Source organism: Vipera berus (assembly GCF_964194415.1).
Source record: "Vipera berus genome assembly, chromosome: 15".
Lineage (NCBI taxonomy): Eukaryota > Metazoa > Chordata > Lepidosauria > Squamata > Viperidae > Vipera > Vipera berus.
Window position 1 is genome coordinate 4,761,565 of NC_138218.1, and position 16,481 is coordinate 4,778,045.

Consider the following 16,481-nt stretch of genomic DNA (forward strand, 5'->3'; position numbering starts at 1 on the left):
ACGCTAAACGAATCAACAAAAAAGACTGAGGCAGCAAGGCCAGAAAAACCTATTAACACAACAACAACAACAACAACAACAAAACAAGTTATGGTTTCAGTAAGAAAGGAGGTGCAGACTGAGCTTTCTAGAAATCTGAGACTTAACTCGGTAGATGTATTCTTGTGTATGTTGAACGGTTGTTACAAATGGTTGTAACCCGAGGACTAGCTGTACCTTCAGCAAAGCAGCTTGTTGGCCATTTCCTCTCTCTCATATGGCAGGGCACTACGTGGGGTCGTTTTGAAAGCCCCCACAGACCAAGATAAGAAGAAAAAGCATGGGTAGATGGTGGTTCCGTGGACAGCATTTGCAACAGACGAGAACCATGAGCTCTTCAAGGTTCCCTTATTTCTGTGGGACAGAGAAGAGTCCTGAAATCAACTTCCAGGCTCAAATTCTTGAGAATATGAGGTGTCAAAAGCATCACGTTCTACACCAGGGCTCTTCAAACTTGGCCCTTTGATGACTTGTGGGCTTCAACTCCCAGAATTCCTCAGCCAAGCACACATCTTCAAACTTGGCCCTTTTATTTTATTATTTTATTTTATTTTAATCCCATTTATATCCTGCCCTTCTCCGAAGACTCAGGGCGGCTTACAATCTAAGAAGCACAAATCAATGTGCTTAGCAATAGCCTTCATTCTATGTATATGCCTGCTTATTAGGGCTTTCACCCCCACCCCCCCAAGCGGCATTATTACAAAGTCAGCTTAATTGCCCCCAACAATCTGGGTCCTCATTTTTTTATTTTATTACATTTATATCCCGCCCTTCTCCGAAGACTCAGGGCGGCTTACAAGCTTAGCAGTAGCCTTCATTCTATGTATATGCCTGCTTGTTAGGGCTTTCACACACACCCCAAGCGGCATTATTACAAAGTCAGCTTAATTGCCCCCAGCAATCTGGGTCCTCATTTTACCCACCTCGGAAGGATGGAAGGCTAAGTCAACCTTGAGCCTGGTTGGGACTCGAACCTGCACTAATTGCAGGCAGTTGGTGTTACTTAAGGAGGCATTAGCCCACTGCTCCACCAAGGAGCAGTGGGCTAATGGACTTCAACTCCCAGAATTCCTCAGCCAAGCACACATCTTCAAACTTGGCCCTTTGATGACTTGTGGGCTTCAACTCCCAGAATTCCACAACCAGCATGCATGGCTGAGGAATTCTGGGAGATGAAGTCCACAAGTCATCAAAGGGCCAAGTTTGAAGACCTCTGAGAGTCTGGATCCAACCCCGCAGTTTCATCAAAATGGCCGACTGAGGAATTCTGGAAGGTGAAGTCCACAAGTCATAAAAGGGCTACGTTTGAAAACCCCTGGTCTGGATCCAACCCCGCAGTTTCATCAAAATGGCCGACTGAGGAATTCTGGGAGTTGAAGTCCACCAGTCATCAAAGGGCCAAGTTGGAAGACCCCTGAGAGTCTGGATCCAAGCCCGCAGTTTCATCAAAATGGCTGACTGAGGAATTCTGGGAGTTGAAGTCCACAAGTCATAAAAGGGCCAAGTTGGAAGACCCGTCTTCTACACTCTTGGGAAAATTGCCCACAAGTCAACATGCTCGCCAAGCTGTCCTTGCAAGATGGCAGGGTCCCTACCGCCACCGTGCCCTCAGTGTGGACGATAGCCTCACAAGGAAAGAACAGCTTCTTCCCCAGAGCCGTCGCAGAGACACACAACCGGGATTGTGTGTCTAAAGAACATGTCTATGCTCTTGGCAGTTCGGGATGAAAGGTCAGATTTAAGCTATCACCATGTTTCAAAAAGCGATCTGTGCAGCGCGGCATAATGAAATGGTTCACTAAAGGTACGAGAGGAATTTATTTTAATTAGATCCGTGGCTTTTGAGTTGTCAACATGAATAAAAAGCAAGGGGAAAAAAGACCGAACTTGCAAAACGCGGTATCAAAAGAAGGGCAGAGGGACCGGAGGGGGGGGGGAAGGAAGCCTCCTTCAAGGCAAGCGGCTATTGAGAAGTGGGGGTGAACAACGGCCGAATTAAAATAAATAAAAATTAAAAACTTTGTGCTCAACCGATTTAAAAAAACAACAACAACAAAACCCAGCGAGGGATGAGAGAAATCAAGTCTTTGATGGTGTCCTTCTCCAAAAGAAGGGGAAGATGGCCAAATCAACCAGAAGCGAAAAAGATGCTTCACAAAGCAGCAAACAATTATCGCGAGCCAATTAGCTTTTTTTTTTTCACAAGATGGGAGGGCTGTAACATGGTGATGGGCTGGAATAAAGGCTGCCTTGCAGAGCTTGGCGGTGGCCCTGACATCCTTCTACCAACACAGTTCCACCTTGGTGAACTTCCTGTCGTAAATCCTCTACGAGCCAGCAGTGTTGCAGCCCTTGCCAAAAAGGCTAATACAATCCTGGGTTGTATAAACGAAGGCATAGAATCAAGAACACGCGAAGTATTGGTACCGCTTTATAAAACCCTAGTAAGGCCACACCTGGAATACTGCAGCCAATTTGGGTCACCGTACTGCAAAAAAGATGCTGAGACCTTAAATAAAGTTCAGAGGAGAGCAACTAAGATGATCAAACATACGAAGAATAAAAGGTAAAGGTAAAGGTTCCCCCGCACATGCGTGCTAGTTGTTTCCAACTCTAAGGGCCGGTGCTCATCTCCATTTCAAAGCCGAAGAGCCAGCGCTTGTCCGAGGACGTCTCCGTGGTCATGTGGCCGGCATGACTAGACACCAAAGGCGCACGGAACGCTGTTACCTTCCCACCGTAGTGGTCCCTATTTTTCTACTTGCATTTTTACGTGCTTTCGAACTGCTAGGTTGGCAGAAGCTGGGACGTGTAACAGGCGCTCGCTCTGTTACGTGGCACTCGGGATTCGACCCGCCAAACTGCCGACCTTCTGATCGACAAGCTCAGCGTCCTAACCCACTGAGCCATCACATCCCTTATACGAAGAATAGTTGCAAGAATTGGGAATCGCCAGTCAAGAGAAAAGGGACTAGGTGGGACATGATAGCAGTCTTCCAATCTCTCAGGGGCTGCCCCAAAGGAGAAGGGGTCAAATTATTCTCCAAGGCGCCTGAAGGCAGGGCAAGAAACAACGGATGGAAACAAATCAAGGAGAGAAGCAACCTGGAACTAAGGAGAAACTTCCTGACAGTGAGGACAATTAACCAGTGGAACAGCTTGCCACCAGACCAGGGGGAACCCCTTCCCTCATCCGATCCTGGCAAGCCACTTTTACCAAATACGAATAAAAAGATCCAGGAAGAAAACTAAGTACTCACTATATCATTTGGGAGGCTTTGCAGGTCATCAAACGGGGTTTCCAATGTGTTAGTGTCCACGTTCAGGATGACCACGTCATCCAGAGAAATATTTCTGACTTTCTGGAAAGGAAATAGAGAGAAGCAAGTGATTTATTTATGCCCCAAACTCAAGAGGTCCCTGTCGTTCAGCTTTTTTTTCCAAAATTCAGTTGTCTCCCAATTTTCCCATCCCCAAATGCACGTAGGAATCTTTCCAAACACCCGACCTGGAGATTCCTAGCTTAGCTATATTTTTGTTTCTAAAAAAATCCGAACAAGTGGTTTCCTTTTGCTTGTAGTCACGTTCCTCTAGATGTGTCCTCCAAAGGGCTTTATTACATGTCTGGATACCAAATCCACGATGACTTCTCAAGTCTTCCACAAAAAATTTTTTTTTTTCATTAGAACAGTGCAGACCATTTTTTAATATATCCAACATGCATTTTACATAGTATCTAATGTTTTCTTTCACAAAAATTTAACACTCAAATGTGGCACCTAGAATTAAGGCCTGAATGGCCTATTTGAGTAGGCCCTTGTTCGTCAAGGAGCGAAATTTAACAACTGAAAGAATGATCTTGTCTCTTGAATTGTTACCAAAAAGCCTCCCCAGCTTTTTGTAATCTGAGTTGTTGAACTCTGTGCCATGCGGAGGCCAACAGCAGATCTGAAATAAACCCGTCCTTCTTTGCTTAGGAATATTTTCCAGAGAGCAGGACTTCAGCCTTACTTTACTACTACACGAGTAGATTGGAATAAATGCCCATCTCTCAAAGCAGATAACTGTCCTTAAAATTGACGCCAGTGATGTATCTTCTTTGACAAAGGGATAAAACATGTCTTTTGGCTCTTAGGGGCATCAATGAGGACTTGTCCCCTTGACAAAACAACAACAACAAAGTGGCACCCTCAATTAATCAACCCAACTAGAGTTTATCGACTGTTCCAATTCTGCAGTCCTTTCCAGTCCGCAGAATGAATGCTTTGAGGAAAAGCCGAGAGCACGCTTTCAATCTTTGAGCAGTTCTTCTGCAAGATTTGCAAAAAAGCAAACAAAAAACCCTTTTAGGAGTGCAACGGTCCCCGTATGACGTTGTATGGTTTCACAAACATCCCAAACAGGGCTGTGGAAACCTGCAAGCTACAGAGAAGTTGCAAGCAACAACAACGTATTGATCTGGTGGTTCACGAGGGGATAAGAGACCGGATATCTCCTTTTACGATTCTGTAAGGAAAGCTTTAATTAAAACCACTCTCTGATTTACAGTCTGAAATAGCTACTTCACAGACTGGGCTGCACGTGTCCTTTGACCTCTGCACCCTTTGATCCAAGGGCAGCAGTTAGCCTGTCTTCCGCCCACTCACCTCGACTCCTCCCATGCTTTTTCCACCAGCCGACCAATTTTGACAATGAGAAGATATTCTTATCTTAAGATGCCTCCACATTTTATTGGTGGCTAACATAGGGACAATGCTGTGAAAGTTGGACCATAAGGAAGGCTGAGCGCCAAAGAATGGAGGTCTTTGAGCTATGGTGCTGGAGAAGACTCCTGCAAGTCCCTTGGACTGCAAGGCGTTCAAACCAGTCAGTCCTAGAGGAGGTCAACCCTGACTGCTCTTTAGAAGGCCAGACCCTGAAGTTGAAACTCAAATACTTTGGCCACCTAATCAGAAGGAAGGACTCACTAGAGAAGAGCCTAATGCTGGGAAAGGTTGAGGGCAAGAGAAGAAGGGGACGACAGAGAATGAGGTGGGTGAATGGAGTCACTGAAGCAGGAGGTGTGAGCTTCAATGGACTCCAGAAGATGGTAGAGGACAGGAAGGCCTGGAGGAACATTGTCCGTGGGGTGGCGATGGGTCGGACACGACTTCGCAGCTAACAACAACAAACATAGGGACATATTCCCTTGAAGCTGATCTAAAATCACAAATGGCCCTGAAGGACATCTTTGAAACTCCAGAATGACAGTTTGGTCTATAGACTTTATAGCCTGGCAGCAATCAATCCCCAAGGAGAAGTGGCTTCAGCTTCAGTTGAAGATGAAACCCTAGCAAATTTTTTTCCACACACCGGATCAGGGGTGCACAACTGCCAAATATTTGAAAACTGGGAGAAATACTGATGCAGCCTTCCAGAACTCAGCTCTGGTCCATGAAAAATGTCTGATTCGAAAGACGCTGGTTGATCATCTCAAGGGTTCCCAGATCCTATGAGGCCTTCTCCAAAGTGGTAGCCTGGATGTATAGAAAGTGTATCTCCTGCTAATTCTAGAGACCATGTTCTCAACAAAAGTTGGAAGATGATGTATGTAGACCAGGGCTCTTCAAACCTGTCCCTTTTATGACTTGTGGACTTCAAGTCCCAGAATTCCTCAGCCAGGCACGCTGGCTGAGGAATTCTGGGAGTTGAAATCCACGTCATAAAAGGGTCATAGTTCCCTCACGCTGGCTGAGGAATTCTGGGAGTTGAAGTCCTCAAGTCATAAAAGGGTCATAGTTCCCTCACACTGGCTGAGGAATTCTGGGAGTTGAAGTCCACAAGTCATAAAAGGGGCAAGTATGAAGACCCCTGAGGTAGATCCTTGCTTGAAAAGTGTTTGTAACCCTGTCAGAACATCCTTCATGTCTACTCTCAACTGCAACATCTTCTAAAGCAGTGTCGGTCAAAAAACAAATGTTACAATAAGCAACAAATCCTCTAAAACAATGTTTGGAGTTCAACCCTGCTGATTCATCCCACAATCAGCTGTTAGCTGTTCTCTGACTTAGATATGAATTCTCCACCAGACGTTCGGCAGGTTCTCAGGTGTGGGGAAAGCAAGTGAGAATCTACTGAAAGATCTTCTGAGGTCCAAGGCCGAGGAGATTTCCATCAACCAGGAAACTGAGTAAGACCTTTACTTCTTGAGGCCCACAAAGGAGCGCCTGAACTGATTTTGGCTCCAGCCATGAAAACGGCAAAGGAGAGGGAGCAAGGATCAGGGCGAGATGCTCTGATTATCTTATCTGCTGGCAATTTAACGGAGCTTATCCTTCTGTTTCCGGAATTTGAATGGCTAGTGCCGTAGAAAATGTCTTCCATTATTCATACCACAGAACCCTCCATCTGTCTTGTGCGTTGCCTTACGAACTCTCTGGCTCCTTTGAAGTTGCTTAAAGAGAAGGCTAAAATAGAAATCCTACGCTGAATGAATGATAAGGTGATGACAGAGAACTTGGGAAGGAAGGAATCGTGACAAATTCGGAAGACCCTCCACTTTTGAGAAACAGAGGTGGGTTTTTAAATCAGAAACCAGGTCTCTGGACCAACAAACAACCCCCCCCCCCAATAACTTTATCTTAGTGGAGAGTTTTCCAATTATACCAAATTAGACCCAACAAACTATGGATAGGTTTCATATTTATGATGATTAGGGGACTGGAGGCTAAAACATACCAAGAACGGTTGCTGGAATTGGGTGTGTCTAGTTTAATGAAGAGAAGGGCGAGGGGTGACACGATAGCAGCGTTCCAATATCTCAGGGGCTGCCCCAAAGAAGAGGCAGGACAAGAAGCAATGGATGGAAACTAACCAAGGAGAGAAGCAACCTAGAACTAAGGAGAAACTTCCTGACAGTTAGAACAATTAACCAGTGGAACTATCTGCCTCCAGAAGCTGTGAATGCTCCAACATTGGAAGTTTTAAGAAAAGACTGGACAGCCATTTGTCTAAAATGGTATAGGGTTCAGGGGGTTGGACTAGATGACCTCCAAGGTCCTTTCCAACTTCATTATCATCATCATCATCATCATTATTATTATTATTATTCTCAAGGAACAGTCTATCTGCATCACAATCCAAATCCTACATTTTCCTGCAGTATAACAGATTGACAGAGTTGGAAGGGACCTTGAAGGTCATCTAGTCCAGCCCCCTGCTCAAGCAGGAAACCCTCTATCCTTTCAGACAAATGGCTGTCCGATATCTTCTTAGAAACCTCCAGTGTTGGAGCATTCATAACGTCTGGAGGCAAGTCGTTCCGCTGGTTTATTGTTCTCGCTGTCAGGAAATTCCTCCTGACTCCTAGGTTGCTTCTCACCTTGGTTAGTTTCCATCCGTTGCTTCTTGTCCTGCCTTCAGGTGCTTTGTAGAACAGCTTGACTCCCTCTTCTTTGGGGCAACCCCTCAAATATTGGAAGACTGCATGACTCCTTCATGTCATTAAACTAGACCTACCCAATTCCTGCAACCCGTTCTTCGTATGTTTTAGCTTTCCCCTCTCCTAATCATCTTCGTTGCTCTTCTCTGCATTCTTGCCAGTCTCCTACAATTTCTCGTATCTTCCCCACCCCCTCAAATGCCTAAAATGGTTTATAGCTGAAGAGGAAATAGCTGATGGGTGCCTGATGGGTACTGAAAAAGTTTCTGCCAGGAATGTCTGTATCACATTGAGAGGGGAGGTTTATGACACTTCAAACCCCAGTTTCCAGGCTGAACAGGCCAAAGGGACTTACCTCTATCAGGCTTAAGTGTACTCCTATGAGGTAAGGCATCGGAGCGCTGGAAGGAAAGAGGAAAGGTTGCTTGAATCCGACGGAGACAGAAATTAAGAGTATTAGAAGCCAGAGTCAGTTTGACCAAGAGGACACGGCCCGTGCTCACGTTACTTCTCTGGAGGATTCATTTGATTCCCAGATATGTTGAAACGAACCAAAACAGGTTCTGTTCCTCTTTTAAGAATCAAAGACGTGTGATCGTCGCATCCATTTGATATGTGATCCCACATCAAATTTGATTTTCAAGTTTCTTGAAGGGGTGTGTGTGGGGGGGGGTGGGGTCTTCCCGACCCTTTAAAAGTTTTGTTTTTGTTTTTTGGCATGTCCACCACATAAGGTAGAATGTTCCTTCTGCCTATTGCCGTTTGCAGCATTTATACCTATATAATTTGTCTATATAGGGACGCGGTGGCTCAGTGGGTTGGGACGCTGAGCTTGTCGATCAGAAGGTCGGCAGTTTGGCGGGTCGAATCCCGAGTGCCGCGTAACAGAGCGAGCGCCTGTTACTTGTCCCAGCTTCTGCCAACCTAGCAGTTCGAAAGCACGTAAAAATGCAAGTAGAAGAATAGGGACCACTACGGTGGGAAGGTAACAGCGTTCCGTGCGCCTTTGGCGTCTAGTCATGCCGGCCACATGACCACGGAGACGTCCTCGGACAAGCACTGGCTCTTCGGCTTTGAAACGGAGATGAGCACCGGCCCCTAGAGTCGGAAACGACTAGCACGCATGTGCGGGGGGAACCTTTACCTTTTTTAATTTGTCTATTGTGGCAATCACTGACGGAGCTAGGGGCCGCCCCTAAAATATTTCCGTTTTCTCTTCGACGGTGGTTTGGGAATCGAAGAGCAAGGAAAAGGTGCTGGAGGAAGCCATTGTGGGGCGCTTAAGCTCTTGGAAATCAACTGCTCTTATAAAATCACGTCGGCGCCAAATCAAACTGTTCCCCCCACCAATCCGCCAGCCTGAAGCTGTCACCTAAATTAAATTGTAAACTAGAACAGCCAGCAAACTCAGGAGAAGAAAGCCTTGTGGTGGCTTCACGCACATCTGGAAATGAGGGCCCCTTTGAAGGTTAACCTGGTAAAAGACTTTGCACCAGAAGATTGCACCCATTATCCACTGAAGTTGCGGAAAGAGGGAAACAGCTAACTACAGGCCTGCAAGGGGGGGGGGAAATTGCTTTGAGAAGAGGGAACGAACAGCAGCTCCCCTCTTCCAAGAAGGATGCAGAATTTCTACTCCTTGCTTCCTGTTGGTTTGCATTTGCCTGTCCCTTCTCTCTGAGATTTTAATGATCAGAATTCGATGGCGCCTTTAAGTGCACGGCGGCATCGTCTCAGGTATAAAAGCCATGCCAGATCAATGGGAGCCGAGAGAGCGGTAAGTCATTTGTTCAGCGGCAGAAAACTTCAGGCTGCTTGCAGCAAGCAGCTGACGGGGGGAAGACGTCAGCTTCTCTCCAAGCACTTGCCGACGACGTGTCCCTAATTAAGTAGGTTCGGCCAAAAAAAAAAACAACAACCCGACAGCAGCGCTGCTGCAGCTTCTTCGGCAGCGTGGAGAATAGCGAGGTCTAAAAACTCAGCAGTAAGTCTTAAAAGGCTGGAAATGTCTCGTCCGGAGAACTCCAGCAAAGCTTGGTGATCAAGAAGTACAGGCAGGGATCACGGTTGTGTAAAACCGGTAAAATCTGCCCTTTGCTGGGGCATCCAGAAGAACAACCTGTCACAAGAGGGGAAGGTAGGGGGAAGACGACGACGAAGAAGACAGGAGAAACTGTAAAACTTAATTAACTGCTTTGTGTTGATCCCTCAGTCTTCTCAATTAATCAAGGCGCGCAATTGGGGACCGGGAAATATTTAATAGGGATGTCAGAATCAAAAGCGTCTAAAATATTGCAAAATACCCCGGGGCTCGGAGGGATGGGGGAAGAACTGAAGTGAGTCCCCAATCCCCCAACCCAGATTTTCTATTGACAAGGAGAGGGAATATCGCCGTTGCAGAAGACATATGTTGCTAGCATCCGTCCCGTCCCGACCCACTCGCCTGCCCTGGCAGATTCAGCATGACACTATCTCTGAAAGTGCCACCCGAGTCTTGCACCTGGTGGTCTCTGGTGTGGAATGGGACAACTCGCCACGGCCAATTTACCACAGGACAATTCACCACGGCCAACTCACCACAGCCAATTTGCCACAGGACAGCTTGCCATGGCCAATTCGCCACAGTCAATTCACCATGAGCGATTCACCACGGCCAACTGACCACGGCCAATTCGCCACAGCATAACTCGCCGCGGACAATTTGCCACAGCCAATTCACCATGGCCAACTCACCGCAGACAATTCACCACGGCAACTCGCCACGGACAATTTGCAAACGGACAACTTGCGATGGCCAACTCACTACGGGACAACTCACTGTGGGACAATTCAACAATTCAATTTAATTAGTTAAAAGTTAAAAAAATATTTTTTTTTGTATTTTTGTCATTCACGTTTCATTTAGTCCCTCCTTTGGCATCCTTTCTTTAAGGATTGATTATGTGCTGCTATTTCCTCGATATTAGTGTAACTCTTGTCCCGTGGCAAATTGTCTCATGGTAAGTTGACCGTGATGAGTTGGGTATGGCAAGTCGTTGTATGACTCCATCTGGTGTACAGGCAGTCCTCGACTTACAACAGTTCATTTAATGACCATTGAAAGTTACAATGTCACTGAAAAAGGTGACTTATGACCGTAATCAAAATTCAGATGCTTGGCTACTGCTTCACACTTACGACCTTTGCTGTGTCCCAAGGTCACGTGATCCCCTTTTGTGGCCTTCTGACACGCAAAGTCAATGGGGAAGCCAGATTCACTTAACAACCGGGTTACTAACTTATCAACTGCAGGTGACTCACTTAACAGCTGCAGCAAGGAAGGTCGTAAGACGAGCCAAAACTCGTAAGACGAGCCAAAACTGCAACGTATTTTCATATATGGTGGACTTGTAAAAGGGTTAAAGCATTCTGGATTAAAATTTGGTGGAATATGCAAAAAATATTCAAGAAAAGGATAAAGTTTTGTCCGCAATTGTTTTTATTGGGCATTATCACAGATACTACCGTTGTGGACACTAAGCTGATGTTGAATTTAATTACGGCAGCGAAACTTTTAGTAGCGCAATATTGGAAGAAGGAAGAACTGCCGACTATAGAAGAATGGACTTTAAAAGTCTCCAATTTGGCGGAAATGGCAAAGATTTCAGCGTATTTGAAAGACCAATCGCAACAGAGATATACTGTGGAGTGGAGAAGATGGATTGATTATATCCAGAATAAATATGGGACTAAAAAGTTTCACTTAGCATTTGAATAAGTAGTGGATTTCTATGATGTATAACTAGCTTGTAGTTATTTTATTAAGAGTTAAAGTGCGATAGAATTTAATATTTTATTGTTGTTTGCATATTTTAGATTATGTTTGTTTGTATTTTTATACCCTGTATTTAGCTCTGGGAAGTCGGGGAGGGGGGGGGACGGGAGGGGAGAGTTGGGGAGGTTTGGGGAGAGGGGAGGGGGAGGGGAGGGGTTTTGTATATAAAAATGTACCGTAAAACTTTTCAATAAAAAAAAAGACGAGCCAAAACTCACTCAACAGATGTCTCACTTAACAACAGAAATTTTGGGCATAATTGTGGTCGTAAGTCAAAAACTCCCTGTAGCTCCTCTCCAATTCCGCCACCCTCTCCCAGTTAACCTGAGCTTAAGCCCCTTCATTCAAGAAACTGAAGATTCTGCCCTGTTGGGCCTCTTGATGCTCTTGAGGTTGGGCTTTCCGAGTCCAAGACCTGGTTATATTTGGGGGAATGTCAGAGAACCCTGGAGAACACTGACCTCAACACTGGCTTGCAGGTTTTAGTTGAAGCTCCACGGTTTGCATTGATTTCAAAGAGCTTGGTCTTGAAAATCAGAGCGAAAAAAGGCCCACCCCAATAAGCCCACCCCCAAAACACTAGAAAGAGAAGAGAAGAGAAGAGAAGAGAAGAGAAGAGAAGAGAAGAGAAGAGAAGAGAAGAGAAGATGAAACAGAAAAGAACAGAATGGAATGAGAAATGAATAGAACAGAACAGAACAGAATAGAATAATAACTTTGTCCCTTTAAATGTACACTAATCAGCATACATTAAAATGAGATTTCTTTGCATACAACTCTCAAAGGGTAACCACCTCCAATATGCACTGCATAAACAAATAAATAAATATTATGCATATACCCACATGCACCCACATATGTGACCCAGAGAAAGAACACGGTCAAGTTCGGATGCATACGTATACATGGCAAGAAAAACGAATCTTGCGAATTTACTAGACGGATGGCATAGGGAACAGAGCTGTTACGGAATCTGGTAGTCCTGCTATAAATCCTTCAAAACCTCCTCCCAGAGGGGAGCAACAGAAACAGACCATGAAGTGGGTGGGTGTGGGGGGGTCTTTAACAATCCTTTGAGCTCTAAGCACATATAAGTGCTTATAAGCAGCATCCTGAATAATGGGAAGAGGGCTTCCTATAATCTTCTCTGCTGTCCTCACCACCCTCTGCCTGGACCTTCTATCTGAGGCTCTCCTAGCACCAAACCAGACAGTGACGTGGTTTGTTAAGATGCTCTCAATGGGCCCTCTGTGAAAAGTGGCCAGGACAGGAGGAGAAAGCAGCCGTAGGTTAAAACTGGAGGACTGAACCGATGCAAACTTCCTAAAGTCTCAAAATACAAGCATTTGGGAACTATTTGCAGTTCTACACAGTTCTTTCCCGGTGATCTAATGTCTCAAATTATCCCAAGAGTATCAAATGACCATTAAGTATCACCAGGAAACTCCGGAACGGGGTGGGCTGAAAAACAGCCAAAGTCCAGTTGCAAAACAATCACAATTTCCCCCCTTCCTTTGCCACCTGCTTCCTCTCTTGCGCTTCACAAGACACAACTGGATCACAGCTGCAACCTTCCCCCTTCCCCCCCTTCCCCGCTCCCCAAATACCAACTCGATGTTTACATTTTAAACTCATAAGCAAATTAAAAAAAAAGCAGAACCTGGGATCATAATCCCCGGGTCATCTTCTTTCATTCCACCTCTCCAAAATCTGAGCAGGAAAGACGGAGGAGTTTGGGGGGAACAAAAAAAGATCCTTTTCATTTCCAAAATTGAGACAGCTATTTCAGGTGGGGTGGGTGGGAGGAGGGCATGTATTTAAGCTACACAAACTAGGGCTAAATTGATTTATCCAGGCAATTATCACGTACGATTACTATTCTAATTGAAGTTCACATCAGCCTACCCTAGTCAGTTACGTTGGCAAAAGGGCAATTAATTTCTTCCCGCTAATTACAGCTATTTTTGGGGGGGGGGGGCGTTGTCATTCTAAGCTACATTCCTAAACTGATCATTTTGATTTTCCTCCCTCCTATCCTGGTGTTTCCCCCTCTTCCAGGACGTTTTTTGGGGACACAGCCCCCATCCTGGAGAAAAATTCTAAGGGTGGTTCCATGTGCATCTGAATGTGTTTCCACGTGCCATTTCTTAGCTTTCTCCTTTTCGATTTTTTACATCACCGTAATAATAATAATAATAATAATAATAATAATAATAATAATAATAATAAGAAGAAGAAGAAGAAGAAGAAGAAGAAGAAGAAGAAGAAGAAGAAGAAGAAGAAGAAGGTTGTTGGAAAGGACCTTGGAGGTCATCTAGTCCAACCCCCTGCTCAGGCAGGAAACCCTATACCATTTTAGACAAATGGCTGTCCAGTCTTTTCTTAAAACTTCCAGTGTTGGAGCATTCACAGCTTCTGGAGGCAGGTTAATAATAATAATAATAATAATAATAATAATAATAATAATAATAATAATAATAATAATAATAATAATAATAATAATAATAATAATAGGAAGAAGAAGAAGAAGAAGAAGAAGAAGAAGAAGGTTGTTGGAAAGGACCTTGGAGGTCTTCTAGTCCAACCCCCTGGAATGGAATAGAATAGAATTGAACAGAACAGAAAATAGAATAGAATAGAATAGAATAGAATAGAATAGAATAGAATAGAATAGAATAGAATAGAATAGAATAGAATAGAATAGAATAGAATAGAATAGAATAGAATAGAATAGAATAGAATAGAATGAGAAAGAGAAAGAGAACAGAATAGTTGAAAGGGACCTTGGAGGTCTTCTAGTCCAACCCCCTGCTCAGGCAGGAAACCCTACACCACTTCAGACTAATGGCTGTCCAGTCTTTTCTTAAAAACCTCCAGTGTTGGAGCATTCACAGCTTTTGGAGGCAGGTTGTTCCACTGGTTAATTGTTCTAACTGTCAGGAAGTTTCTCCTTAGTTCTAGGTTGCTTCTCTCCTTGGTTAGTTTCCATCCGTTGCTTCTTGTCCTGCCTCTTCTTTGTGGCAGCCCCTGAGATATTGGAACACTGCTATCATATCATGTTATAGCTAGTTCTCAAGTTACAAGAGTTCGTTTAGTGGCCGTTCAAAGTTACCACGGCACAGAAAAAGCGACTTACGATCATTTCTCACACTGAAACGACCTTAGCCACATTCCTCACGGTCATGTGATCCAAGTTTCAGACGTTTGGCATCCGACTCGTAGTTATGACGTTGGCAACGTTCCAGGTCACGCGATTCCCTCTGGCGATCTTTCAGCAAGCAAATTTCAAAGGGGGGTGGGTGGGAGAGCTGGATTCACTTAACGACCGTGTCACTGATTTTAACAACAACAGTGATTCGTTTGAAACTGCGCCAAGAAAGGTGGTAAAATTCATTTAACAACTGTCCCACTTGGCAGCAGAAAATTTGGACTCCGTGGTGGACTTACTGCGAGAGGGACCTTGAAGTCCTAGTGGACAATCGCTTAGAGACGAGCCCGCCGTGTGTGGCAGCAGCCAAAAAAGCTAACACGATCCTTGGTTGTATAAACAGAGGTGGAGCAGTGGGCTAATGCCTCCTTAAGTAACACCAGCTGCCTGCAATTAGCGCAGGTTCGAGTCCCACCAGGCTCAAGGTTGACTCAGCCTCCCATCCTTCCCAGGTAGGTAAAATGAGGACCCAGATTGTTGGGGGCAATTAAGCTGACTTTGTAATAATGCCGCTTGTGTGTGTGTGTGTGTGTGAAAGCCCTAATAAGCAGGCATATACATAGAATGAAGGCTACTGCTAAGCTTGTAAGCCGCCCTGAGTCTTCGGAGAAGGGCGGGATATAAATGGAATTAAAATTAAAAAAAATAATAAAATAAGAATCAAAATCACGTGAAGTATTAGTACCGCTTTATAAATTCTCTAGTAAGGCCACACCTGGAATCCTCCATCCAGTTTTTGGTCACCGTGTTACAAAAAAGACGTTGAGACTTTGGGGGAAAAAGTGCAGAGAAGAGCAACTAAGATGATTAAAGGCCTGTAGACTAAAACATATGAAGTACGGCTGCGGGATTTGGGAATGGCCAGTCTAGAGAAAAGAAGGACTGGGGGGGAGCGGATAGCAGGATTCCAGTGTTTGAGGGGCTGCCACAAAGAACAGGGGCTCAAATTATTTCCCAAAGCACCAGAAGGCAGGACAAGAAAGAACAGATGGAAACTAACCAAGGAGAGAAGCAACCTGGAATTAAGGAGAAACTTCCTTAACAATGAGGACAATTAACCAGTGGAACAGCTTGCCACCAGAAGTCGTAGGGGCTCCATCCCTGGAGGTTTTTAAGAAGAGACTGGACAGTCACTTGTCTGAAATGGCATAGGTTCTCCTGCTTGAGCAGGGGGCTGGACTAGAAGACCTCCTAGGTCCCTTCCGGTTCTATTCTGATTCTGACTTTCCGGATGTGTTGTTTTTAATGGTTTGATCATTTCCGAACTCTAAGCCGCCCAGTGTTGCTGGGTTGGAGTTGAGCGGCTCTAAAAAAAGAAAAGAAAAAAAGAGTTAAATAAACGAAATAAATCTGGGGAAGAGTCTCTCCCGTGTGCCAAAACACGGGCCGGTTTCTTTTGATGTCCGTTCTGTCTCTGAGGACCCGGACTGTTGGGGGCAATAAGCTGACTTTGTAATAATTTGTATTTGTATTTATTAAATTTGTATACCGCCCTTCTCCCGAGGGACTCAGGGCGGTGAACAGGGCACAAATAAATAGAGGATACAAAAATTTAAAAAAGAATTAAATAATTGCTTGGGGGGTGGGGAAAGCCCTAATAAAACAGGCATATACATAGAATGAAGGCTACTGCTAAGCACATTGATTTGTGCTTCTTAAATTGTAAGCCGCCCTGAGTCTTCGGAGAAGGGCGGGATATAAATGGGATTAAAATAAAATAAAATAAAATAAATAAAATCTTCACAGCCACCTCTGCGTGGCAGGGATATGACCCAGCAGCTCCTTGCAGTGAACACCTGAAGATGCCACCGTCAGGAGCGGCTTCTTTCTTTGTGTTAATTAGGAACGCACAACCACATCCTATTAGGCCAGGAAAAGCCGACGACGACGCTGGTCTTGCAAACGACTGGGAACCAGCCTTCCAACCGAGGAAGGCACTTAGCCTTGAAATCATCTGCCGCGCGGAACAAAACCCGCCTGGAAATTTACATGTTTCA

The 16,481-nt window shown here is 44.8% G+C and overlaps 1 protein-coding gene across 1 annotated transcript in view; it reads right to left on the reverse strand.

Moving 5' to 3' along the window:
• Window positions 1-16,481, reverse strand: part of DENND1A (DENN domain containing 1A) — a gene marked incomplete at its 5' end in the record, with an annotated part of 212,348 nt that overhangs the window by 70,436 nt on the left and 125,431 nt on the right. Inside the window, 2 exons of the mRNA XM_081339477.1 lie at window positions 3,303-3,404; window positions 7,818-7,863. Of these exons, the coding sequence (XP_081195603.1) occupies window positions 3,303-3,404; window positions 7,818-7,863 (148 nt within the window). The remainder of the gene's footprint in view (window positions 1-3,302; window positions 3,405-7,817; window positions 7,864-16,481) is intronic.